This window comes from Coptis chinensis, chromosome 9 (genome assembly GCF_015680905.1).
Source record: "Coptis chinensis isolate HL-2020 chromosome 9, ASM1568090v1, whole genome shotgun sequence".
NCBI classification, from domain to species: domain Eukaryota; kingdom Viridiplantae; phylum Streptophyta; class Magnoliopsida; order Ranunculales; family Ranunculaceae; genus Coptis; species Coptis chinensis.
Window position 1 is genome coordinate 36,300,645 of NC_141464.1, and position 27,124 is coordinate 36,327,768.

Here is a 27,124-nt window from a genome sequence, read left to right on the forward strand (position 1 = left end):
ATTAAAATAGCTTGTAGATCTAGTTTTTGAATTAAATTAGTTAAATTAATTAGTTTCATACATTGTTTTAGATTAATTCTTTGAATCATAGTTCTTCATTGATTAGATAAATAAAATAGTTATTTCTTGTTCATTTCGATTTTATCATTTAAAATTGTTAGATCTAATTTCAGTTGTTGTTATTCAATTCTTAGTTATTAATTTAGAATTCAATTATTGTTTAGTTAAATTTAATAAAGTTATAATCTTTATATTACGTCTAGTTTTAATTCACATCATAGTATAATTTCCCCCATTGCTCTCATTAGACTTTGAATAGATTAGTCAATCTAGGAAACTTGAATGCTAAAGAACTAAGAGTGGAACGAACTTTTTACTCCACTCTATTTCGATAGAATTGAGAGTATAGAAATATTTGATAGCAACGCGTAATTAAGTTTAGTTTCACTTGCGTTTTGAGTTTTATCGTTCATTTCGTCGGTAAATTATTCAAATTTGCGTTTATCACTATATCGATCCAAATAGGGCCTAAATTCTCGCTTAGGAAATGGTATAGTGATCAAGCAAGTGGACGTATGATTTCTCTATCCGGAATTTACTTCTCCCTTGTGTCATTTCTCAAATATTTCACTCATATAAGGTTTTAGGCTATATTCTCACAGGATTTGTAGAATAAGTACTCTAACCTAGATTTTAGAAACTTACTAACAATGCAACATAGATACTCATGCAATATGTTTATATAAAGATGCAAAGATTATTACCTACATATTAACCTAAGTTTTTAAAAATTATTCTAATGCAAAGCTAACGTGAAACTTCTAAATTATTAAGAGTACAGAAAGAAAACAATACCAATATTCCTAAGTGTATTGCATAAATTTTTTATTTATATTTTTGATTTTTTGATTTTTTTACTAGAAAACAAGTGCATATTATACATATCTATATCCTAACAGATGCCTTAAATTATGCATGTTTATATGCCACCCCCAAACAAAAAATCATACTTTGTTCTCAAAGTATTGAAATAAAAAGGGTAGAAAAATACCATGGAAATGCATGAAATTTTAGAACATCTGCAAAACAAAGTTAAAGCATACTAATATAGATAAATAAAAATAGACACAACTCTATATGAGTTCCACCCGTTATGGGGTTACAAGAAGTAAATTACTTGGGACGTAAGCAGACACGAACAAAAATAAAAACTTACCTCTTATCCAACATTTAAGCGTCATCATCCTCCTCTACATAGAAGTGAGGTTCTTTTGCGTCCTGCCACGCTATGATAACTTGCCAAGCCTGTCTCTGTGTATCATCAACTCGTGCTAACCTGTCAAGCGTTACTTGGTCTGATGGGATGTAAGGAGCAACCAAATGAGGTTGCACCTGCCATCCCAGCCAAGTCATAACTCGAAATGAACGAACAACGCAATTGGTGGGTCTCATGATTTTAAGCCCAACCCAATCCGTGTAGCTAGTATAGAATTCAGGTAAACAAGCGCGCATGATGCCGAAAACCAAAATAGGCATAAGAAGATACTTATGTCTCATGCTATGGGCTCTCGCTAGACTAGCCACTAAAACTCTGGGAATGTCGTATAGGAAACGTCCCTCAGCTAAAGCAAGGAAAACATCACCAGCTGTACTATGTGCAGAAGTAAACTGTCACTCCCCTAAAATATTCATTAGGATAAATGACATGGTAGTGCCTACGTTCAGGGACAGGCTACCAAGGGCTATGTTATATTTCCCTTGGTCCATTACACGAAACACCCCTTGATAAGTTCTCAAAAAGTGCAATTTAACCTTCGATTATGCCTCTTGTTTAGCCATCTTAGTGGACTAATAGTGTTTGTAAGTTATGTTTTATGATTCTACAGGTGAAAGAGAGAGTTTTGTGGAATATTAGAGAAAAAGGGGTAAAACGGAGCAATTTGGAGCATTAAAGATCACATGGGAAGCTCGTGGACAATCATGGAAAAGGCCAAGGAATTGAAGCTATTAAAGATGCGACTTGGACCTATTTTAAAGCCTATTTGGAAGCCCAAGGCCAAATGATTCGTTGCTTGGACCAAAGCCCGTAAAAGAGGATAGAAGGATAGAGCAGAAGAAACAAAATAGACTTCCGCGTCTGAGACTCATGGATCGTGAGTCCAGACTCAATGCTCACATCTGGGACGCATGGATCATGAGTCCAGACGCATTGCTCGAGTTTGAGATGCATGGATCATGAGTCCAGACGTATGAAACGACACTGTAGCCAATTCCTTCTCAGTTTTGGAGACGAAGTTGGACTATGAAATAAGTCTATTTGTATTAGGAAACAAATGGTGGTTTGGAATGCTTCTAGAGCTCATTGTAATCTCTATAAATACAGGACCTAAGTGCATCATGTAATTGGCCAATTCACTTATACTCTTGTCTCCAGAACTTGAGGCAGAGAGAGATTAATAATAAAATATCGGTTTTAACTAGCTGAGTCTTAATAAATTAGTCTTTCTAGTCCTATGTTCTTCGACTCTTCTTCTTCTCGTTCTTCGTGTTCTTCCTTCTTTATGGAAGGCTAATTTTCTCCTTCAAGGGAGAAGATGAAGCCGGTGCTTAAGGTTTAATGATTCTTCTGGTTCATGGTGTTCTTCAATCAGGTTAGTTCTTTATGTTTTTAGTTATTAGTTCTATTGCCCAGACCAGGGGATAGAAGTATAGATTAAGGTTTTTATTTATTGCAATCGAATATCATGCTAGTTTAGAGTTTTATTTATTGCAATTGAGTATTTGCTAGTGACATGCTTTTATTTATTGCAATCGAATAGGGTTTTATTTATTGTAATTGAATATTATACTATTATTCTCTATTTTTCTTCTAGTTGTGTAGTGTTTTAAAGTAAGGGAACACTACACGGAATACCTACTAAGACAAGTATTCTTGTCTTAAATTTAAAGACGGGCTTTTGAGTCCCAAACATGAGGAACCCGTCAGAGACCTTAGCCCAAAAATAGACGACAACTTCTTTTGTCCTTAATCGAGGGGCGGGCAAAAGTGTATCTAATTTTCTTTGAAGCCGTACGCCACTTGAACCCTAGTTGCCTCAAAACTAAATTTTTTGCCTTCTTCGTCCGACCTCCGAAAACCCTTGTCTTGCTAAAAAAATTTCTGAAATTTCTTGACCCATCAATGATTTATCCATCGATTTAAAGTATTCAATCCACACCACCGTAACACCGACCTTAGTCTTCCTCCTTATCTCTTCCTCTCTTGGATCGATTGTACTTCATCTCCTTCCTATAAGGGGTACAATTTTTTCTTTCCTTTTGGATTGGAGAATATCTATTTACTAGTTAATAGCATTTGGATTGATTTTTCTTTTTAAATTTTTGTTTGTTTGTGGGTTAGGGTTCAAAAATTGGTAGACCGGGGTTGAGAAATTGATTTTAGTGTTGGAGCTGACCTAAAAATCCTTGAATGTGTTGGGTACTTTGGGTTTACACTCATTTGGATCAGAAAATTCCAAAGGTTAGCTAAACCCTCATTTTGTGTTTTGGTATGTTACAAGTTTTAAGAATTCAAATACTTATTGAGTAATAGGATGTGATTCAATTGATGAAATTATCGCGATTTGTGTTGGATTTCTCAAGGTCTCTTTTTAATAATTCTCATTTCATTCCATTTAGGGGTGAACGGTTTGATATTTGTGTGCATCTTGGAAAGTATGTATAATTAACTTTACAAGCATGGGGATGATTAAGATATATGTGGCTCTTGCTAGTGTTTAAAAGATGGAATAATGACTAATCCATGTCTAGATTGTTGAATTGTGCTACTTCTATATTCATACTTCAACTACCATGTGTGTTTGGTTGTATATCTCTAGAATCTTTTACTTACATGCTGATCCGTGTTACTTAGTTTCACACGGGGAATTTCATTTCATTAGTACTTTGTATGTTGGTGGCTTTTGCTTGGTGTTGGTGTTGGATTCGATGTGTTGTCTCGTCGACAAACAATATGTTGTTCTGCGGCTAAGCGAGGGATTGGAAGTTACTTGCAGTTATATGGTGTGTTCTTGCTTTCCTTTTTTTGTTTGTTTAAGTTTTCTTTGATCTTTGCTTTGGTTTGGGTAATCTGAACTTAACAAAGGAACTAAAATAATTTGTCTTGAACCATGAAATAATATATTTCTATTTATGGAACAAATAGAAATGAATTAGAACAATGTACTTGTCTTGGTAATTTTTATTGCTTATAACCTATATAGTTGCCCAAGAATTGCCTGGAATGTAACCGCTGTACTAAAGCGATTGCCAAATGTAAATATAGTTGTCCATAAAAAAATTTTGTAGAGTTTTGCAAAAAGAATGTACCAAAGCACTATTCATAAATTATGGTTACGAAATGGTCACCGATTATCTTGATGAATTTCAACGTTTGTTTGGTCTTGCAACAAACATGGAAAGCATCCTTGAACACTATCAAAAGGTATTCTCATACCTCTAAGGCGTTGTTTAAATGTCGATATGGAATCGCAGGTACATGTACTATTGAACTAATCTCGTGTACATTGTCATGTCATAGTCGAATTGCCTGAATGAAGTAGACTGAGTAAATTCCATATTTAATAAACAAGTGAACACATGTTTATCCATATGTGAGTCTCTGGGAAGGTTGTTGAAATGAATGATATGATCAGCCAAAAACTTATTGTAATTGTGTGTTAGTACATCTTCGTTTAAAGTTTAATTCACGGAGATATCACTAAAGGAATAAGCATTTTTCATTAGATTGGCAAACAAGCTTGAGGCGGTAGGCGATCATCAAACCAAATTCTTGGGACTAGATCTTCGTTTTTCTTTCCCCACTCCTATATTTGTTTGTATTTTGGATAGATTTTGTTTTAGAAAACCAGTTGGCTCTAAAAGGATCCACATTATTCTATCATTAATTCTATTCACTATTTTACCGTAGGGATATCTTGGATGATGATGTGCATCATTACTATAGGAAATAACTTTTTATTTTAACTTCCATATTTGATATTTTTTTCATTATGTAGGTGGTGGATGAGAAATGTGTGAGTAAGGACACTAAACCCAAGAAAAAATCAGCGAAAAGAAATTCTTGTTTGAGTCTACGAGCTATAGATAGTGAAGCGATCTGCATGGTGTTTTCTGAGTTTTCAATTGGCTTGTGTTTGTCTTGCTTGTAATAACTCTTGCTGTCTTTTAGCCCGTATGTTGACCCTTTGAAATACGGACTGAGTTAGAGAATGTGAGTATTGATGTTCTCTAAATACCTTTTTCCCGTTATATACTTTAGTTAAGTCATCTACTCTATTTTGTTGGTGCGAAACAAATTTGACTCTTTCCTAATGGGAATTTATTTTTCGGACTCTTAAAGCGTCTGATGGAAGTTATAACAAATTTGACTCTTTCCTAATGGGAATTTATTTTTCAACTCTTAAACAAAATAGCAAGCGATGACTCTTGCTATTTTGAGGCTTTGTTATATAGCATTCAGGATTCTTAATTTTTTGTTTCTTTCGATTTGATATTTAACCGTGTAATTTTGCTTTGGTGAGTATCTCTAGGTCTTTAAATGGTGGATGCTTTAGGCCCGTTTACTTTACCAACTAAGCTAGCTACCATTTTGGTGACTATTGAGTTCATGTGTTAGAAATACATGATTGCTATAGATGTTGTTTCTAGGAAACATTTCCTTGTCCTCTATTGTAAGGGAAAGCTAATAAAAACACTTTTGTAGGATTACATGTGTGTTTATAGCCACACCGATCTTGGTGCTCAACCGCTTATGGTCGGTGTGTTCTTTGATACGGTCGAGTGTGGTGGTGGTCTTTGCATGTGGTCCGAGTGTGTCTTTGGCTAGTGGTGGTAGCGTGTGAGTGTGTGTACGTGGGTGGTAGTGTGTGAGTGTGTGCAAGTGCTAGTGTGGTGAGTGTGGTCTTTGGTGTCTTTGTGTCTTTGGAGTCTTCTTTGCTTTGGGGTGGAGTGTGTCTTTGGGTACACACTGCTTTGCTTGTGCCCTTTCTTTGTCCATTTCTTTCTTCTTTTCTTTGGAATGTTCTTTAGCTTCTTGGTGGTGGTGTCGCTGCTGGTGCCTGCTTTGCTTTCCTCTTGGTGCACAGTCTTTGCTTGTTTCTTGGTGCCCCTAAAACATGGTGGTGGTGTCGCTTTGGTGATTCACACGAAATAACAAAATGTGCGTGCAAAGGTGATGAAGATAGGAATTTCAAATTGTTTTTTCATTATGTTCTTTTTCTTCTTTGTATACTTTGAAAGCCTAGTTGTTGGCAATCATAAGCTTGAAAATATTGTAAATTGGAAATTATCAATGTATATATCAATTTTTGAAATGTGTTTGTTTTAGTATGTTGTTTGACTAATTGATTTTATCATCTAAGAAATCTTAAATCAGGTTGGGGGGGGGCGCCTGGAAAAATAGATTCTACAAAAAAATATATATATATTAAAAAAATTACCTTAAACTTGTGCGGTTGCATGTCCTAAACTAAGGACACAAATTTATTGACGGTTGGTAGAGTTCAGTTTTTGAAAACACGTAGTTGCATTGGAAAACAAATATCACGACGGTTTTGAGAGTCTTATATTTAACGGCGGCATAAAAGCTGTCTCAAGTCCGTCGCAGTTCTAATTCAACTTACCACACTTATTTCCGTCGTTAATATTAACGACAAGGCTATTCGCGACGGAGTCTGGGACACTATTTTCCGTCGTAAATCTCGATTTAGGACGGATTTAACCGTCGTTTTTGGCCATTTTTGGTGTAGTGGAAGTATTCCTTGTGTTTGCCTTAGATGGTGATTCATTGAATAGCTGCCCAAACTCACATAAAAGGAAAGAAGATACTAGTAACATGAACATAGGAACAACCTTAAGTAGAGTTATTCGTTAACGATGTTTCATCCAAGAGGGCATCAGCACTCGCTCGATTGCCTAATTGTAGTCTACTTGTGAGAACAACCATGAAGCAAAAGGTCATTAAATCAAAAGTATTGGTAGATTCTAATATCTTGAATTCTCTTTCTTATAAATTCTCAATAGTTTAGTTTAGTTTAGCATTAGAATCTAAAATATATAATAATAGTTTTTAATCCCTCAAACCCCCTTTCCAGTCCTGTCCTTCATATAAACATACACTTAAAAGTGGAACGATACCCTACTCATCCTTTACTTATTGAGGAATAATTAGGTTTTGATACGCTTCTATTTTGTTCAACGACCATCATCTATCCTTATCCCACATCTCATCTACACACAAAAAGAGGCATGGTCACCCCTCCCCTATAATACTTATCAAAATACACATAGTTATAAAGGTAGGCATTATTAGTCATATATCCCCACGTGTTTGTAGGATCAAGCAAAGGCATTCCCACAACCAACGCTACCAAATTCTTACTAAATTCCATTGTCGTGTTATTCACTACGACAGAGAATTTTTGTTCTCCATCAGGTTGACAAAAGAATTTAGCATTATTATAGAAATATGCAGTTGGTTGAGGTGAATACGAGTCGTCAGGACTTACCAGTAGATGTCGCCATCCTAACTGCACGATCCTGTCGCAGAACCATCCTCCATAGGTCTCGCTTCCTAACAAGTCTTCGAAAGACTGCTCTGGTATGATTGTAGGAGATGTCATCACAATAAACAATCTAGAACTGCTGCAAACAACCTTGGAACAACTCACCAAAAATCATAAATTTAAGTGGCTACGAAGGTCAAGGTGCAGGGTGCGCTCCGAATTGGCCTTGGTAGGGCGTAGGGTGTGCTCTGGTCTTTCTCGAGGTCCAGAGAAGACAGCGAGGGGTGCGCTCTAAATTGGCCTTGATAGGGCGTAGGGTGCACTCTGGTATTGCTCGAGTTCCAGAAAAGACAGTGCAGGGTGCGCTCAGGAATGGTGTGTGTAGGGTGCAGGGCGTGCTCTGTGTACTCTAAGCAAGATAAAGTGAAAAACAAAAGAAAAAAAATTTGAGGTTCAAGGTGAGAGTGCAAGGTGAGAGGTGTGGGTTGTGAGTGTATAGTGAATCAAGTATATATAGGGTTTTAGTTTCTAAAACGAATATCAACAAGTTGCCAAAAAAATTTAAGGCAATTGCCGGAAACACAATATTCTAAAACTAAAATGGAAAAGTTAGGTGCATATTCCGAATATAAACCAATAGCTCTTTGGTTAAATTCAAAATAGCAACTTTCTAATTCTATTCATTGAAATTCCATTCAACAACAATATCTAATCTTAGCCACACCAATATCGGCAACATTTTTAAACACTTTCGTATTTCCACAGCTTGCAAATTAATGTCTAAAATGGTGGATAAGATAAAAGCAATGCTAAAAATAATATTACCACACCCAAACAATTCTAGAAGGTGGGATTTACGCAAAAATCATCGCATGCTTAAACAAAAACCAAATTAAATTCAAATAGAAATTCAAATAACAATTAACTACAGAATTCAAATTTAACTACTAAATTTAACAACTCAATATCCAATCTACTAAAAACAATAAAAACAACATCAAAACAACAAATTTCCTAAACCACTAGCCACGAGATGAAAATGGGCCCTGAGACGAAGATGGGCCCATGTCATTCGTCCTTCGACGACAACTCTCATGCCTCACAGACTCCTCTGAGGAAGAACCCCCCACGGTGGCATACGTTCTAGAATTTCCACTCGGAACCAGTGCTGTGCCTCCATAAATGCCCTCATCTTTTCCCAACGCTCATCCTAGCGCTAGGCATTCGTCTCCACAGTCTTCTGCAGGTTCACATTTTCATCATGAATGGCAACCTGCCTATTTTGCAAGTCTTCACAAATATGGTTCAGGGAACGCAAACCACGATGCAGCACTGACATGCGTTCCATATCAGAATTACAATTCTCCAAGGCATTAGCAGCAAAACATGTCGTGTCCTCCTCCTCACCATCCGAATCACCCTCTTCCACAACCCTTTCTCCAGGCAACCTCTAAATCTTCTGAATACAGTCCGTATAAGTAATTACATTTGCATGCAACTTCAACAAAGTCTGCTCAGTTATTGGTTTCTTACTCAAAGACAACATTATCTTCGTAATTAAAGCAGGAAAGGGTGTTGTACTTACTCCAACTCCTCTAATCATATTTAACACGAAGTCGATGATACAAAAATCATACCTCTATTCCTATAATACCCAGAGTACGTGCAGATAGTTCAGACCGATGTCACTGAACTTCTCCTTCCCAATCACATTCTTACCAGCCCACTGAGCTACAGCCAATTGGTTGGTCCTCGAGAGATCGATCGTCGGACGCTTGTCGCGATTTCGCATTATTGCAATCCCTCCAAAACAGTGTCTTTCATCAACGCCTCTCCCCCCCCCATACTGGGATTCCTGCACGGTGCCTACAAGTTGGTGTTTTGGCATAATGCCCAGATTATGAGTCATCTCCGAAGCATGCACTTCTCTCCTCGCACCATTCGACTTCACTAAAATCTTCCTCCCCTCGATTTCTCGCTTCTTATAAAAATTTAAATCAAATCCTCATGGTAAAAATCATCCTCCGTATACCACAACCATTGCCAATCCCTACGTTTCATCTCGTTATCGTAAAACCGGCGCAAACTGTTCCATTTTGAAAACTTGTTTCGGAAGGATTTTGCGTTTTTGGGCCATTGAGTATTGGAATTCGAAATGTGGGTTTGAATAAGGTGGGGGAGAGGTGTTGAAACTAGATATCAAACTTTGGTGTTGAATGGTCATTTAATTTAGGCAAAATGTTTGATTTTTTTTTTCGAACTGTTGGAGAGAGAATGAACTAGAGGGGGAGAAATTCGGTGTGGGTGGGTTGTTTTGAGGTGGTTAAAATCGGTGGTGGTTTTTTCTTTTCTTTTTTTTTTAGGTTTTAGTCGTTAATGGAGCTTGGAGGCGTGAGGAGGAAGAAGAACATGATGCGTTCTTGGGTTTTACGGTTGCCTTGGGCCCAAGCCCAAACAAATTTGGAAATACCCATTTTGTCCCTATGCGCGCAAAATTAAAAATGAAATTCTCAACTCGTTACCAGTCCGATTTTTGCGAATGAGATATGAAAATGATTAGGAGAGAATTTTCAATCCAATCATCCATAAAACATTCTATTCTAACTATGGTTGACATATAAAAAGGTGGAAAATGCATCAAAGTGCGTGAATGACATAAGTTATGCAAACAAATGAAATCTAAATTCATAGATAATGTCAACCCGAATCAAAATACGATTAAATGGCATAAGCAACAAAAATGGAAAGTTTAACAATCAAGGATGGAAATACCAACACCCCACCCCCAAACAAATTTTATAGAACAGAGTTTAGAAAATTTGTTTTAAATGTGGGTCTTTTAAATTCAGATTCCCGAGACTTCCTAAATTACTATTTTTATGGTTTTGATATTTTTATGAACACAATAAGCAATAAAGACGTAAATCACTTCATAGATAAACATGACTCAAAAACCAAAAAAACATGTGAAAGTGGAAAGCGTGAATTACGTTAAACGTGGACTTAAAATCCGGTACTTACAGCCACACACTCCATAGGGAGGGCCCGGTTACATGAATAGTACACTTACCAAAATATAAGAATGGAATGGAGTACACCGAAGAATAAAATGAGCCATTTATAGTCAGATACTCGAGACTTTAACAAATACCTAGTATATATACATACCCTGCAGTTTGCCATATATCAACAACCGAAATAGTTCGCAGAGGTACAAAGGAGGTATCTGGGTTTTTGCTGCTTAAAACGGGTCTCTGTGCTGGAACTGCAGATACTCGTGGCACCTCTTGGAGCTCATTGTTTGGTAGGTCTGGGTCGTCAGAGTCCACAGTGGCCTTTAAATCGTTCTCTCCCATCTTTGTGGATGGAATGGCTCAGTTCCCATCGGATTTATTAGAACAAGGTATTAAAGAATGGGATGATTATCTGGTGGGGTATTTTATGGATAAAAGATTGTCCTTTTTTATTGTAAAGGATATACTGGAGAAAAAGTGGAAATTGAAAGGGTCGTTTGATATCACCACAGACAAGGAACTCTTCTATATGAGTTTTACGAGCTCAGAAGATTGCCAAATTGTGTTAGATGAAGGTCCGATCTTTATTGCGGGTCGAGTGTTTGTAGTTAAGTCATGGACAGTCGAGGTAGATAACTACAAAAACAAGGCAGCGTCAATCCCTATATTTGTCAAGCTGTTGGATGTACCAAAAGAAATATGGACGTTTGATGGACTCTCATACCTTGCGAGCTTAGTGGGAGGCAAGCCTATGTTTATGGATGACGCAACAGCAAAAAGGAAAAGATTATCATTTGCGAGATTTTGTATTGAGTTCCCTGTGAACTATGAATATAAAGAAGCTATAACAGTGAAGGCTGGGAACCGGGAGGTTGTTATACCTTTGGAATATCCATGGAAACCGAAGTCTTGTACAAATTGCAACAAGTTTGGGCATGCGGCAGATCAATGCAATGGTAGAACGACTAGGGTATGGAGACAAAGGGCGCTTCAAATGAAATGGCAATCTTTCAAACAACAACAAAGATAAGAGGAGAAAATCTGAGCCAAGAGGGTAATGTAACTGAAATTGAGCAGGAAGGAACATAGACTCTAGCAGTTCCTATTATAAATTCTGATCAAAGTTTGGTGTATGGGAATAACGATAGTGGAGATATGAGCCTATGTACTGTGGATGAAAATGGACAGCAGGCCTATCAGAGCCAGAACGAGAGTCTCGCACTGAGTAATATCAACTTAGTGTCCCTAGGATGTGTATTGAGTAGCTTTGGCGACCATCCTTCTGAGGATCAGGCCCGAGGAGCTTTGCAAACTCTTATACAACAAACGAGAGGCCTACACCCTGAAGCAAACTTATTCTGTGCAGAGAGAAATATTTTTGAGGAACTGGCAAACCTGGAAGATGATGATATTTTCGATGCTGAGCCAGAGTTGTTTGGGGATAAGGTGGTTACGCCTAGACCAGAATCAGAAGAAGTGGAAAGGTCTGCAGTGCAAACAAGAGCTCAGAAGCAAAAGACGCAGCCTCAGTCAGGGAAGAGAGGAAGGGGGAAGAACAAAGGGAGTGGTAAGAAGAAAGGCCGATAATCCATCCCAATGATTAGAGTTAGTAGTTGGAATGTTAGGGGAATAAACGACTGCATGAAAGCTAAGCAGTTGAGTAAGTTTACTATAGAGAATAAAATAAGTTTTTTTTTTTTTTTTGCTAAAAGGTAATTGATTAAAAGAATAAAATGAAAGTTACAAAGAAAAAGAAAAAGTAGAGTAAAAGTTGCCTAGTGTGAGTATCATCATATGTGTACCCACCTATTACAGCCCAAAATTAATAAGAGAAACGAAAGTAGGTAGTGAACTGGTTCTCCAGGTTTCTCATGAAAAGGGGCCTTGTGCCCCACCATTTACTTTCCCCCCTTTGTAACGCTGCTCCATGCCTCGAACAACTGTCTGCTCCTAAGTTAGTTTCTCGCCATGTTGCAGTGACATTAATCCATGTGGCTTTCTCCTTCAAATTTGCCTCCATTTAGCTCTAACTTTCCAATGTACTTGCGGTCCTCTTGAAAAGCTTTAACCACCGAGGAAGAATCTGATTCAACCCAAATGTATTTCCCAATCCAATTCAAGGCTCTCTGAATACCTTCAACAACGCCACGGTTTACGCCATGTAGTTAGTTGCAATACCCAACCCCCTGCTGCTGCCCCCAAGAAATCTCCTTTGTAGTCCCTTAGAATTATGCCCCATCTTGCCATACCGGATTTCCCCTTGAGCTCCCATCCGCGCGTTCACTTTTAGAATCCCCGGGGTTGGGGAAGCCAATAGCATTCAATAATTTGGGGGCTCTTCTCTCGCTTTATATGGAAGATTGAATCGCGCGAGCTTTCATGTCCGTCATGCAATTGTTCATAGTACGATGAACGAAGGTAGACTCGATGATGGCTCTCCGGTGAGAAAGCAAATATCCCAAAACCTGGATTTCTTCTCTTCATAAATCACCTTGTTTCGATTTTTCCACAAACCCGACCATGCAAGTCAGCGAGCAAGCTTTCCACATGTCCAAGATCAATGCGCTATGATGCTTGCTTTGTTGCAAAATATCATTGAAGGATTCTATACTTGTTTGCATGCTGAAAATTTGCCTCATCTGATCCCAAACTCGTTTTGCTAGAGGGCAGTGGTACAGGATGTGCTCGATGGTTTCTTCTTCTCGTTTGCATATACAACATCTCAAAGCAAGCTGTATCTTCCTCTTTTGCAGCTGATCATCAGTCCGCGATGCCCCTCTTACTAGTTTCCATGCAATTCCTTGCATTTTAGGTAGTATCTTGGCACTCCATATGAACTCTCAGATCCCCATTAGCCCGCGGCTTTTTTTCTGATGTCTTCATGTGTTCCTGCTACCGAAAATTTCCCTTTTCCATCAAGAAACCATACTCTTTCATCGGCCTTGGAATCATCAGGGTGTTGGAGAGAGAGAAGGTTGATACCGATTGCTTGAAGCACTTGTGCAAAGTTACCTGAGAAATCCCAATCGCGACCCTGAATAAACTCTTGTAGCCTTCCTTGGAATTTCTTGATATCGGTACTTACTTCTGGGAAGAAGTCACAAATGGGTTTCTTCTGTAGCTAGTTTTCTCGCCAGATATTAATAGAGGAGCCATTCCCCACTATCCACCCATGGAGTTCGGTCATCTCCTTAAGTGCCCATCTGATGCCCCCCCAAACTGTCGATGTCTTGTAATTGGTCCAGGCGCCAGATCGATTTGTGTACTTTCCTCGCATAAACTTCGACCAGTCATTCTCCTTTGTGAGCAGTCCCCACGCTTGTTTCATTAGCATGGATAAGTTGATATCTTTAAGTCTTCGAATGCCTAGACCACCTTCCTCTAAAGGTTTGCATGTTTTTTCCCAAGACACCGTAAAAGATTTTCTCTCAGCCGGGTTACCACTCCAAATGAAATTCCTGATGATTCGCTCACATTCTTTGATCACTGACTGTGGCCATCTGTAGATCGCCATATTGTGGACTGGGATACTATTTAAAACATGTCTCGCTAAAACAACCCTTCCTTGAAAAGAGCATGTGTTCCCCCCATCCATCCCGCCCTTTTCCTAATCTTGTCAACCAAATGCCAATGTCGCCCTTTGTTACCCTACCCCGATCAAAGGTACTCCAAGATAATTCTCCGGTAAGCTCCCTTCTTTGATTCCCATAGTTGCCTCAGATCAAATTCTTCTTTCGCTTTGCATCGGACTTAGAAAAATCTTGCATTTTTTTTCTTTATTTATGAGCTGCCCGAGGTGTCTTGATACCGCTCGAGAATCTGCCCTACTTGCTTAAGACATCTCATATTTGCATTGCAGAAAAGAAAGATATCATCTGCAAACATCAAGTGGGAGGGACTGTAGTATTTGGAGTTTATCACCATTGGTTGTATCTTGTTCTCCAGGACCAATCTGCTTATGCTTCGGCTTAGGCAATCTTCCGCTATAGCAAAGAGCAGAGGGGATAGAGGGTCTCCTTGTTTAAGACCTCTTCCCGCAGAAAAATTCCCTTGTTGTCCACCATTTATCATGATAGACATTGTGTTGCTTTGGAAAAGCGCTTGAATCCACCTGATCCATCTTTCATTGAACCCCACTTGTCTGCAAACTGCCCACAGAAAGTCCCAGTCCATCGTGTCAAAGGCTTGAGAGATGTCAAGTTTTATCCCAATGCTTCCACCATGTCTAAGAGTTTGCAAATCATTCACCAGTTTCGATGCTAGGCCAATGGCTTGTTGTGAGTTTTTGTTAGGGATGAAGCCATATTGTTCCTTACTGATGATTCGTTCTGCTACTGGATGCAGCCTTGTGGCAAGAATCTTTGTGATGATCTTGAAGACGAAGTTCAAGAGACATATCGGCCGAAATCTGCCTAACTGATTGGCATTTTTCTCCTTTGGGATTAGAACAATGAAGTTGGTATTAATACCAAATGGCAGTCTAGATTTTAAGAAGAAATAGCATATGGCCCTTGCAAGATCATACCCGACTATATCCCAACAATGGTGGAAAAAATATCCTGAGAACCCATCAGGACCTGGGGAGCTGTCTGGGTTCAGGTGAAAAACATCCGCTTTCACTTCTTCTGGTGTTGGAATGGATGTGAGGAGATCATTATCCTCAGCTTGCAAGTCATGAGTCATAGCATGTATAAGATCCCAATCCATAGTATGCTCCACTCTCCTGAATTTGGCAGAGTAATGATTGACTATGTGCCTGCCGATCTCCTCCTAAGTGTGAAGGGTGACACCCTCCTCATTCCTCATTTCTGTGATCAGGGACTTACTTTTATTTCTGTTGGCCATTGCATGAAAGAATTTTGTGTTTCGATCATTGTCCTTGTCCCATTTTGTTCTTGACTTCTGTTTCCAAAAATCTTGTTCTTGCTGTAGCAGCAGTTCCACTTGATTTTCTTGGTCCACCATGTTCATCACAAAATCCTCTGTAACAGCCCCACTCTCGAACTGCTCATGCATCAGATCCAACCTCTTGGTTTCTTCCTCTACCTTGAACCTGATGTTAACAAAAGTCTCTTTATTCCACTTCTTCAAAACAGCCTTAAGACGCTTCAGTTTCTGAGTGAGAATGTATAAAGAATGTCCTGATATTGGCTCCTGCCAAGATTCCATCACCACATCTTTGAACTTTGGATGGGAGCACCACATATTGAAGAACTTGAAGGGCATGTTGTTGGGTCGCGGGATACTGATACTACCCCCCATTAAAGGTGAGTGGTCCGAGCAAATTCTGCTCACCACCTTGTATTTCCATCCTGGGAATGTGGAATTCCAGTTCATATTACATAGCATTCTATCGAGCTTGCCTAGAATTTTAAAATCTCCGACTTGCTTATTCCACCAAGTAAGCTGAAACCCAGAGTTGGGAACTTCCATCAGCTGGTTGTTATTCATGAAGTCTCTAAAGTCATTCATGGAGGTAGCCGTGGGGTTATTCCCCCCCTCTCTTTTCCGAGACACTTAAGTAGGCATTGAAGTCTCCCAGAATCAGCCATGGCAAATTAAAAGAGTTGATGGTTGATAGTTCTAACCAAAGGAGTCTTCTTTGCACGTAAAGGCAATGGGCATGCATAATGGTGATTAAGACATTGTCAACCATAACTGTAATATGCTGATCCGAAAAGTGAATCATATTGGGAGCTGAAATTGAATCCTTCCACATGAGCCAAAGGTTAGGAGTTCTTTTAAGATCGAACTGGGATTGGAGTAGAAAGCACTACTCATTCCCAAAGATTGTAGAAAACTCCTGGGGAGATCAGTGGGATAAATCATCGGTTCTGCAATACCCACAATCTCCGGATCCCATTTATTGATAAGCTTGGACAATCGATTCTGAGACTTGTCGTTTGCTATACCTCTAATATTCCAATATATGCACCTCATTGAGAATATTGGAAATTTATTCGGTTAGATGGTGAAAGTCGAGTTATTCTTCCCGACCCTTAGTCCTGAGATCTTGATCCGGACCTCGGTGGTGGAGGAATGTGAGAGACTGTAGAATGCCATTGTGGTTTGTATCTTTCTTTGTTGCTTTGGAGATGATCCTCCACATCCTCTTCAATCATATCACTCCAGTTCGATGATTGCGGAGAGGTAGGATTAGGAGGCTTAAACTCGAGTTCCCTCACCTGTTGCTTTTGCACCAGAAGGTGCAACACTTTCTCCGCCTCAGAGTCTGCTTATGTTTAGTCCCACTGAAGTCATATGGATATGAGATAGAGACTCAGATGTAGATCCTCCTCTCTCTGAAGACGGGCTGTTCCCATTGCGCAATATGAGCAACTCCTCCTCTCTTATATGAGGTGGTGGAACTGTTGTTGCTACTCTCTCCGTTTGATAGATCCCTTGCTCCTCTCGAGTCTGCCTCAAAACACAGCCGTCTCGAGTCTGCCCTCAGTCACAGTCCTTTCGAGTCTGTCTAGAATCCCAGACCTCGTTATTCTGCCCATAAACCCAGCCCACATCTCCCAGAGCCAGAAGATCTGCTACTGCTACACTCTCCGTTTGATGGATCCCTTCCTCCTCTCGAGTCTCCCCTCGAGTCTGCCTAGAGTCTCCGTCTCTTGGAGGTCACGCCTAGAGACACAGACCTCACGAGTCTGCCTAGTGTCACAGGCCACATCTCCCGATACCAGAAGTGTTTCCCCCGGAACTTGTTCTGTAGGAGTTATCTCATGTTCTCTGTCTTTTTGCTGCTCCTTACCAGGTTCTACTTGGTCAATCTGAGTATCTCGATTCTCAGCATGTTGCTTATATCCAGAATCTTCTTGCTCCTGCTGCGTACCTCTAAGAACAGTTGCGGTACTTGTATGAGGTTTTGGTACCTGTTCTGGGACCAAAATCTCCTGATCCTCAATAACATGAACCTCCTCCACTTCACCTAACTCATCAAACCTGTTTTGAATATCAACCCCTCTAACCGAGGCTTTTGGTTTCCAGATAGTCTCTCCTTGCTTGCTGCTCTCTCCTGTTTTTCTTTTCCTCCCTTTTCGCCTGTGAAAGTTATCTCCACCCTGTTCCGGGAGTGGAGTGGCATCCACCACCACCTCTTTATCCTTATTTGTCTTATCCTTATCTTTGTTGTGCTGCATATCCCTTCTAAGCTTCCTGCACTCCGTGACCAAGTGCCCAACAATTTTACAATGCGTGCACATTTTTGGTAATTTCCCAACCTCGACTGTTTGCCAGAAGTTAAAATTCTTAGCTTTGACGTAGATTTGATCCGGGATAGGCTCTGACAGGTCCACATCCACTAAGATGTTAGCGTAGTACCCATACTCGCGATTGAGTGTTTTTTCATCTATTTAGATTGGATAACCCATTCCACGTGCAATTGTCATGAGGGATTCGGGCTCCCAATATTCCTGTCCCAAACCCGGCAAACGAATCCAGACCAAACCATGAGATTGTCTTTGGCTGTCTGGATTGAAATTTGGGGACCATTGGCTGATTCGCATAGGGTTCTTATCAAAGTCCCAAGAACCCTTTGCCCAAACTCGCTTCGAGATCATCCGCGTTCGAAAATCTTAAGAATAGGAACCCCTTTCCGATATGTGTAATAAGCCACTCGCCTGTTGGTTGCCAGATTTGGTTCGCTAAAATACGCACTCTGTCAAGCGAGACTTTTTGAAGGTTTATGCGTCGCACCAAGCAGTGTTTGCAGTATAGTAACCCTGCCTCATAAGCCTTATCCGGTATTGTGACAAATGGGGTTTCTCCCATTTTTTCTGGAGTGGTCAACTCCTGAAATTCCACCGGCTTTTAGTGTTGCTTTGTCACAGCCGCATATGAAATCCTCTGTGATTCTTTAGGAGCTGAATCTTCAGCTCAAGCCTCAATGGTGATGTATTGCGTTGGTGGTTGAAGCTTTTCGTTGGTCACCTTATGGGGGTTCTCAAACTCATAGATGTCCATGTCTGTCCCTTCCTCTCCAGAACTTATACTGTCAGTAGCAAAGGATTTTACCCGAATGAGGAAGTACACATGATCTATTAGGTGAGAGGACCAATTCCTAAAGCTAATCAGAACACCCACTGTACCACATTGGTGGATTTTACCTGAAAGCAAGGATGAACCAAAGGTGGCAACTTTCTTGTAGAGACCGGAACACTCACTGTTGATTAGTGAGGGATTTTACCCGTCGACAAGAGTGAAAGAGAAGAGAGAAAAAGATCCTACTTCCTTGCCCTATCCAGAACAATCACTATTAGGCAGTGTTGGATTTTACCTAAATAGGAAAGGTAATAGGATTGAGAAGATGAGAAAGCTTTGTCTAAAAAAAATTTAACTAAAAGCGGCAAAGTTTTTGAGCACAGGATCAGAAAGGTTACTTAGGTTATGTCGCACCCACTCGCCCAACCCTTGGTCCCCATTACACTAAAATAGGGGTGCAACACGAGGACTTCCCAGGAGGTCACCCATCCTAGTACTACTCTCGCCTAAGCACGTTTAACTACGGAGTTCTGATGGGATCCGGTGCATTAGTGCTGGTATGATCACACCCAAGTTGTATGGGACTGTTAGAAACAAAAGTTCGAATGGAGAAAATGGTGAACACTAAAAGTATAGTGTGTCCTCAATGGGAGTTGGAACACAACTATACAAGTGATGAGTATGGTCGCATTTGGATCTGTTGGGACCCAAGTATATTGGCTATTCAAAAGGAGGTGGAAGGGGGACAATTTGTGCACTGTAAGGCTACTAGTTTGCAGTTTGGATTCAGTTTTTTGTTAAGTATCGTGTATGCAAGCAATAAGTACCAAGATAGGCAGATTTTATGGGAGGAGCTAAAGGCCTTAAATGCTGGTATCCATGGGCCTTGGTGTGTAATGGGTGACTTCAACAATGTGCTATTCTCCCATGAAAGAATAGGTGACAGAGCTATACATCCGAGAGAAACTCAGCCGTTTGCCAGTTGTTTGAATGTAGCAAGGTTATTTGATCATAATGTGTCAGGTTGTCTCTATACTTGGAATAGTGGAGGGGCAAACATGAGAAAATGGTCAAAGCTGGATAGATGCTTAGTCAATGCTGCCTGGTCAGCTCTAACCTTGGCTACAAGTGTGGAAAGTTTAAGCCAAGGAATATCAGACCACTTCATTCTGGTTATGTCGTTCTTGAGTTCTGAAAGAAGCCACCCCCCGTTCAGGTTTTGTAATGTTTGGTTGTTGCACAAAGACTTCCTGGCTTCGCTAAAGGAGAGTTGGGATATACCAGAACATGGTAGCCCACCATTCATGTTGACAAGGAAACTGAAAAGTTTAAAGGCAGTATTGAAAGGTTGGGCAAGATCCTTGAGCAATGATATTCAGAGGATGGTCGAAGAAGCAAGAACGCAACTCCAGTCAGTGCAAGAATTGTTACATCGAAATCCTTTGGACTGTTCCCTTAGTGCTCAAGAGTTCAAGTTGTGAGATAAGCTATGTAGCTTGATTAAAATGGAGGAAGCAGACATTTTTCATAAAATGGATATTGATTGGTTATGCTTCGGAGATAAGTGTAGTGCATATTTTTTCAATGCGCTAAAGGAGAAAAAATCTCGAAACTTTGTAGGGGTTATAACAGATGCACAAGGCACAAAAAGATAGGGGAAGGACCAAGTAGCAGCTACCTTTCTCCAGTTTTATTCTGATCTTTTGGGAGTGCCCTCCAAAGCTTATTGTGACTCTGGATTTCTAAATAATCTCAAAGTAAAGGAGATCGATCAGAATACGAGCATCTCTCTAATCTCCCTTATTTCAGCATTAGAGATCAAGGAGGCCTTGTTCGATATGGAGGATAATAAATCACCAGGCCCAGACGGATATAATGCCTGTTTTTTCAAAGAAAGCTTGGATATTATTGGAGCAGAGTTTACCAGAGCTATCTAGTATATATTCAGGCACAGGAAAATTCTCGGAGGTATAAATTCCACCTTTCTCTGTCTCATTCCAAAGATGAAAAATGCATCTTTAGTTGGCTCTTTTCGACCCAGCTTGCTGTAACATCATATATAAATGTGTGTCGAAAGTTATAACCAATAGGATGAAGACTTGCATCTCTGGGCTAATCTCAGGTTCCCAGTCAGCTTTCATACCGGGGAGGTCTATACAAGATAATCTTCTCTTAGCTCATGAGCTATTAAGGGGGTATTCGAGAAAGCATGGCCAGAAGCGATGTGCAATCAAGCTTGATATTAAAAAAAGTCACTCTATTTCTTGGCAAGCTCTTGAAGCCATCTTGTGCCGATTCAAGTTTCCTAACTTGTTCATAGAATGGGTAAAAATGTGTTATGCAACTCCTACATATTCAGTTATGGTGAATGGGATGCCGGAAGACTACTTTGAAGGAAAAAGAGGTTTGAGGCAGGGTGATCCAGTATCTCCGTATTTGTTTGTACTTGTCATGGAGATCTTGAGTTCACTCCTCCATCAAGATTTACAGATGAACAGAATTAGTGCTCATTCAAAGTGCAGGAAGTTAGAGATATCACACCTCTGTTTTGCGGATGATGTGCTACTCTTCTGTAAAGGCAATATTGAATCTATGAAGGTCATAAGGGATACTCTGAAAATTTTCTCTGATGCAACAGGGCTTCATTTCAACAATGATAAGACAACACTTCTCATAGACAGCATGAATGAAGCAGAAGGGCTAGAGTTGGCAGCAGTTCTGAATATCTCAGTGGTAGCTCCACCTATCACTTACTTAGGTCTCCCCCTCACCGCAACGAGACTTGGCATAAGAGAATGTTTGCCACTAATAGAGAAGATTTCGGCTAAAATATCTAACTGGAAGAATAAGGATCTCAACAGAGCCGGGAGAGTGCAATTAGTGAAATCAGTCCTATCTTCTTTTCAAACCTACTGGGCTCAAATTTTTGTTCTTCCTAATAATGTGATAAAAAAAGTGGCAAAGTCATGCAACAGTTTTATATGGGCTAGGCCAAGCATGGAAAAGAAGATGCATCATGCGAGTAGTGCAACCCTCAGACTAGATAAAGAACATGGAGGGATTGGCCTTGTTAACACTAGAGTTTGGAATAAAGCAGCATATTGTGGCCTAGTTTTTAAACTTGCATAGAAATCAGATTGTCTATGGGTCAAATGGTCATGGCAACATCACATCAAGCAAAAACATTTTTGGACCATGAAAGCTCCGAGGGACTGTTCATGGGTGTGGAGGGGCATAATGAAACATAGAGAGATATCATGGAAGTTCATTAGATGCTGTATTGCGAATGGAAATGGTACCAGCTTCTGGCATGACCCATGGTGTTCAGGCCCTCTTATTCTCAATAGTCAAGCCAGAGCTCTACTAGCAAATGCAGTCCCAGAAGATGCAAAGGTGTCAAAAGTGTTAGCTGATGGTGGCTGGTCAAGGGTAATCACTAATCTATAGGAGTGCAAGGTAAAGGAATGGATTATGAACACGAAGATTAACGCCTACATCACAAAGGACCAGGTTACATGGACACCTTACAGCTCAGGAGAATTCTCTACATCATCAGCATACTCTGTCCTAAAGAATGTGAGGAGTAAAGTCAAATGGTTCAAGATAGTATGGGGAAAGTACTCAATCCCAAAGCATTCATTCACAGTTTGGCAATTGTTCTCCGGAGCCTTTCCAACACAGAATCGACTGGTGGTGAAGAAGGTTATAAGTACTACAAAATGTTGTTTGTGTGGAAACCATGAGGAAAGTTCGGCCCATCTGTTTTTCGATTGTTCCTACTCTAAGTTAGTCTGGGAAGAGTTCAAGAGGGCGATGGGACTGCCAGACATAGTAAGAGCATCCCATGATGAATGGTACTACTTAATGCGATTAAGCAGAGCAAATACCATGGTGTCAGAAGTGATTAGAGCTTTTACTTGTGCAGCAGTGCAGGCCATTTGGACTAAGCAAAATTGGAGGTTGAAGAAAAACCGTTTTAAAGCAGCTGATGAGGTAAGTCAAAAGGTCCTAAATAGTATGAAGATTTACATAGGAAAAACATTGGAATCAGTCCAGGAAGATGTGGGAACTAAATTGTTATTGGCAAAGTTGGGAATCGGGTAAAAGTTATACACAAAAAGGAAAGGTGGGTGAAATGGGAAAAGCCGGAGGTGGATACAGTGGTCCTTAACACTGATGGGTCGGTGCAAGAGGGGGTGGCGGGCTATGGAGGAGTCTTGAGGAACAGCTATGGGGAAGTGATAATGGCGTATAGTGGCAGTTCTAAGAGATTATCGGTTATCTATCAGGAGCTTCTCGTGGTCCTAAAAGGGCTGGAAGGTGCGGTATAGCTGAGCATTAAACGACTTCAAGTACAATCAGATTTTATGCAGGGGGTCCAGATCTTAACTAAAAAAGGAAAGCTACCGTGGTACAGTAGGAACTTGGTAACACAAATCCAAGCTATGAGTTTGGAGTTTGATCATTTATCCTTTGTCCATGTCTTTCGGGAGGGTAACCAAGTAGCTGATTACCTAACGAAATCGAAGAGAGAAGCGTGTAATGGATTTTTGCTCTTTATTCCCCTATGGATCAAAAAATGCATGTATTGACCATGAGGGATAAAGAAAGAATATTGTACTTGAGAACCTGATATATATAAAGTTTGGGGTCTAAACCCCTAGTTATTTCAAAAAAAAAAACAACAACAACAACCGAAATAGTTGTGGGTCGTGCCATAAATAATTATCACAGGAAACACATCCAAACACCATCAAGCACCATGATTTCCCATGATGTGACATAACGAAATGAGAGAAAATACTGATGAATCTAGAATCTAACTTAGCATGCAAGGTCTTCTTGTTTTTCCAACAAAAGGGTGGGCAAGTGAATGGTTTTGAGTAAATGGATGGTTGTGGTATAGTGGATATGGATAAATTGTAGAAGTAAGAAATGGAAAAAATGAGATAGTGGGTTTATCACAAAATTCATTAGTGGAGTGGGTTGGTATAATCACACAACTAAAAATGAAAGTATCATGTGGCTCTATATGTAGTAATTTCGTACTAGGAGAATTTAAAAAATTATGAAGCACAGGAGAAACAAGAAGGTCAAGTGCAAACTCAAGGTTCCTTTGAAAAGGTGGAGGGCAGGGAACATTGATGGAAGGTGAATGAGTGACAGGATAATGTGCGATGGGTGAATGGTGCTCAGCTAGAGGCTAGAGCTCTCAGGTCTATATCCTCATAAGTTTTTAGATATGCAAGACATTCTTCAATAGGTGAGTTAGAAGAATCACTGGGATATTGTGTGAAAAATTCTTCTTCTGTCATGGCGTCAATGTTTGAACTTCTGAATAAAAGAATTTGGTGCATCTGATTATTAGGAAACGTGTAGTCGAAATAATCTTGAGCTAAGCTCAATCATGCAAACATCTCCATCTACAGTCGTATTTGGGAATTGTTGCATCGTTTTAAAAACATTTACCTAAACAGAAAGATGGCCAAAGGACCATCGCGGTAGTTTATGAGCGCGTTGACAGTTGCCAAGAAAGGGCGCCCTAAAATGATCGGAACAGAGTCATTAGCGACTTCTGTATCGAGGATAACAAAATCAGCAGGATAGTAGAAATCCTGAATTTTAACAAGCACGTTTTCAACCATACTCTTAGGATACTTAATAGACCAATCAGCTAATTGCAACGTCATTTTAGTAGGTTGCATCTCCTATAGACCTATTTGTTTATATAAATAATAAGGGAGTAAGTTAACACTCACCCCCATGTCTAATAGCGCGATCGTCATCTGGGAATCTCCTAAGGTGCATTGTATAGTAGGACGACCAGGGTCCTTGTACTTAACGATTCCATTATGTCCGGTTAAAGTTGGAAATTGTTTAGTTAAAAAGGCGTCTTTAGGAATATTTGTTTTAAGCCTAGTAGTGCACAACTCTTTAAGAAACTTAGTATGGTGAGGTAACTTTTTAATCGCTTCAAGAAAGGGTAGGTTTATCGTTAGATTTTTGAAAACTTCTCTAATCTCATCGAAATTTGTATCCTTGGTTAACATGGCTAATCTCTGGGGAAACAGTGGTTTCTCTCTATATTTAGCATATGGATCAACAGGATGTCTAACCTTGGCTTTTTGTTTCTTAGGTTATGGTTTAACTGGTACCTCTACAGTGGTAGGATCTTCAGTTACTACTTCAGTATCTAGTACAATATCCGGTGTAGGGACTACTGGTGGGGTAACTACATGCATAGTTATGGCGTTATCAATCACTCTACCAGAACAGAGAGTGGTGATGGCATTTAGCTCACCTACGTTTCCATTTTCATTACTAGTATTATCGTTTACCTCAAAGGCTGTGTTTGGTGTTTTAGGATTAGGTATCGCTTGACCTGGAAATACACCTTTTGGTTGTACTTTCTCTTGTGTTAACTGTTGTAAGGAAAGTTGGATGGACTATAAAATATGTTGTTGGGTTTGCATAAAGGCGTCAAAATGATCCGGTTGTGGAGGAGTGTTTGTTACAGGTTGTGTGATAGGAACTATGTCACGTTGATTATTAATAGGTGGGTTGTGATAGTTATGATTAACCGGAACGATACCTCTATTAGCATTATAATTATTATTGTTATAATTATTATAATTCCCTTGTCTTTGTCCTTGTCGTGGTGGAGCTTGGTTGTAATTGTTTGCTGGCCTAACATTTTGATTATTATACCATGGAGGTGTAACTTGTTGATTATTTCTCCAACTGAAGTTGGGATTTTGTCTCCAAGGGCGTTAGGAATAGGATAGCTATTAATGGAGCAAACATTATCTTGTTGTGATGTTTGTTATTCATTGGCGAGAGGACAATAGGAGTCGAGATGCTCAGGACTCAAACAAAAATTACATGGATTAAAGTTGACATTCATGACGGGGATAGGCTTTTGTTGAACAGAAATAGCTTCTACCTTTTTAGTGAGAGATTCGATTAAAGTTTTAAGCTCAGGATCGGGTTTAATCTCAAACATACCAGCAGCCTTAGCTGTTGAAGAAGAACTAGCAGAGCGGGGGATATCGTCACTATCCCCCGAGTTATTATTACGCTTTGTTTGATCTTCTTAAAACCTATAAGCCTCTGAGGCTCCTTTACTGAGGAAACTACCCCCATTCATTATATGAAGGACCTCTTTATGGTGGTGTAAAAGTCCCTTGAAAAGGCACGAACTAACGTGTCTTTCGCGAGGTTATGATGTGGACACTCTATAAGAAGGTCAGTGAAATGATTCCAAGCCTTTGAAAAGGATTCATGAGGATTTTGTCGAAAAAAATGAATCTTTGAAAGCATTTCATCTATCTTTAATGGTGGGTAAAAATGTTTCATAAACAATTGAACAAGTTTGGCCCAAGAGTCCACAGAATTAGGCGCTTGGGCAGTTAACCAAGACACCGCCTTATCGGCTAGGTGAAAAGAAACACCCTCAGTTTAATTTGTTCCGCACCTACCATAGGATGATAGAATGTGGTAAGAACTTGTTCAATCCTACGCATATGTTGATAAGGTTTTTCATGGTCTAACCCATGAAAAAATGGTAACAAATTAAATATATTTGGGGATTCGAAATCCCCATCAACCGCGCAAGAACGATGCAAGATTTTGGGCTATCGTTCAAGGCTTTGTAAAAGTCAGAGAGAGGAGACTCTCTTTTTTCAACCATTATTTCAGGTGTAGTGTGTGTTATACTAGATAGGTGTGTGTGTTGACGTTCACGATAGATTACGTTAGTCATTTTTTCTCTACCTAACATTAATCTCATGCAAGGCTAAGTCCAATATTAAAGAAACACGACAACAGTCAAAACAACCCTGATATGCTAGTATAAATTCTCTAACAGGAGATGCAAGGAGTGGAAAAAATAAGTACTTGAATGCCTCCTTGCTTTGCTTATGAATAGCGTCTTGTATACGCTAGCTCAATATATTTAACAAGTTAGAAACACTGAATAGCTTGAAGAAATGGAAGTTTGTACTAACCCGTGGAAATCGGGCTGCTCAAAAGAGGGCGCGGTGTGCGCTCAGATTTTGCCTTTCAAGGGCACAAGGTGCGCTCGTGCCTTGGCTGATGTCCAGACAATAGAGCGCTGGGTGCACTCTGAATTGGCCTTAGAAGGGCGCAGGGTGCGTTGTGCCTTGGCTGATGTCCAGACAATAGAGTGCGGGGTGTTCTGAATTTGCCTTGGAGGGCGTGGGGCGCGCTCAGTGTATCCCTGCGAAAAAAAATCAGTTATGAAGCAAACAACCACAGTTAGAACCAAACAAGGGTGGGTGGGTTTAATGGGACTTTGGTAGGATTATCACTACTAAAGAAAATGAAACTAAACACAACTAAGATGGCAGCGGCGCCATTTGATAACGAATAAGCGATGAAACTCAAATGTAAGTAAAACTAAAACTATTTTCTTGCCTATATATATCAAATAGATTCTACTCTCGTTATCAATGCAATATGTTTAGAGTAGAGAATTCGTTCCACTCCTAGCTCGTTTAGAATGTAATGTTTCCTAGTTCGTGTAAGCTAACAAAC

General features: G+C 39.8%; 2 protein-coding genes and 1 non-coding gene across 3 annotated transcripts; 1 reads left to right on the top strand and 2 right to left on the bottom strand.

Moving 5' to 3' along the window:
* The first annotated feature begins 10,934 nt into the window (after positions 1–10,934).
* Positions 10,935–11,609, top strand: LOC147475780 (uncharacterized). Its single transcript, XM_086585529.1, has one exon. It carries the CDS (start codon positions 10,935–10,937, stop codon positions 11,607–11,609), a length of 675 nt encoding a protein of 224 aa, XP_086441655.1.
* Positions 11,610–15,349: 3,740 nt separating this feature from the next.
* Positions 15,350–15,805, bottom strand: LOC147475781 (uncharacterized). The gene has a single exon (XM_086585531.1). It carries the CDS (start codon positions 15,803–15,805, stop codon positions 15,350–15,352), a length of 456 nt encoding a protein of 151 aa, XP_086441657.1.
* Positions 15,806–19,020: 3,215 nt separating this feature from the next.
* On the bottom strand, positions 19,021–19,139 carry LOC147475782 (5S ribosomal RNA). Its single transcript, XR_015209918.1, has one exon. It is a non-coding gene; the product is annotated as a 5S ribosomal RNA (ribosomal RNA).
* Positions 19,140–27,124: the final 7,985 nt, after the last annotated feature.

What these genes read in the sequence shown, in the direction of transcription:
- LOC147475780 (XM_086585529.1), top strand. Translation starts at nt 10,935, where the DNA reads ATGGCTCAGTTCCCATCGGATTTATTAGAACAAGGTATTAAAGAATGG.
- LOC147475781 (XM_086585531.1), bottom strand. Translation starts at nt 15,805, where the DNA reads ATGCCCTTCAAGTTCTTCAATATGTGGTGCTCCCATCCAAAGTTCAAA.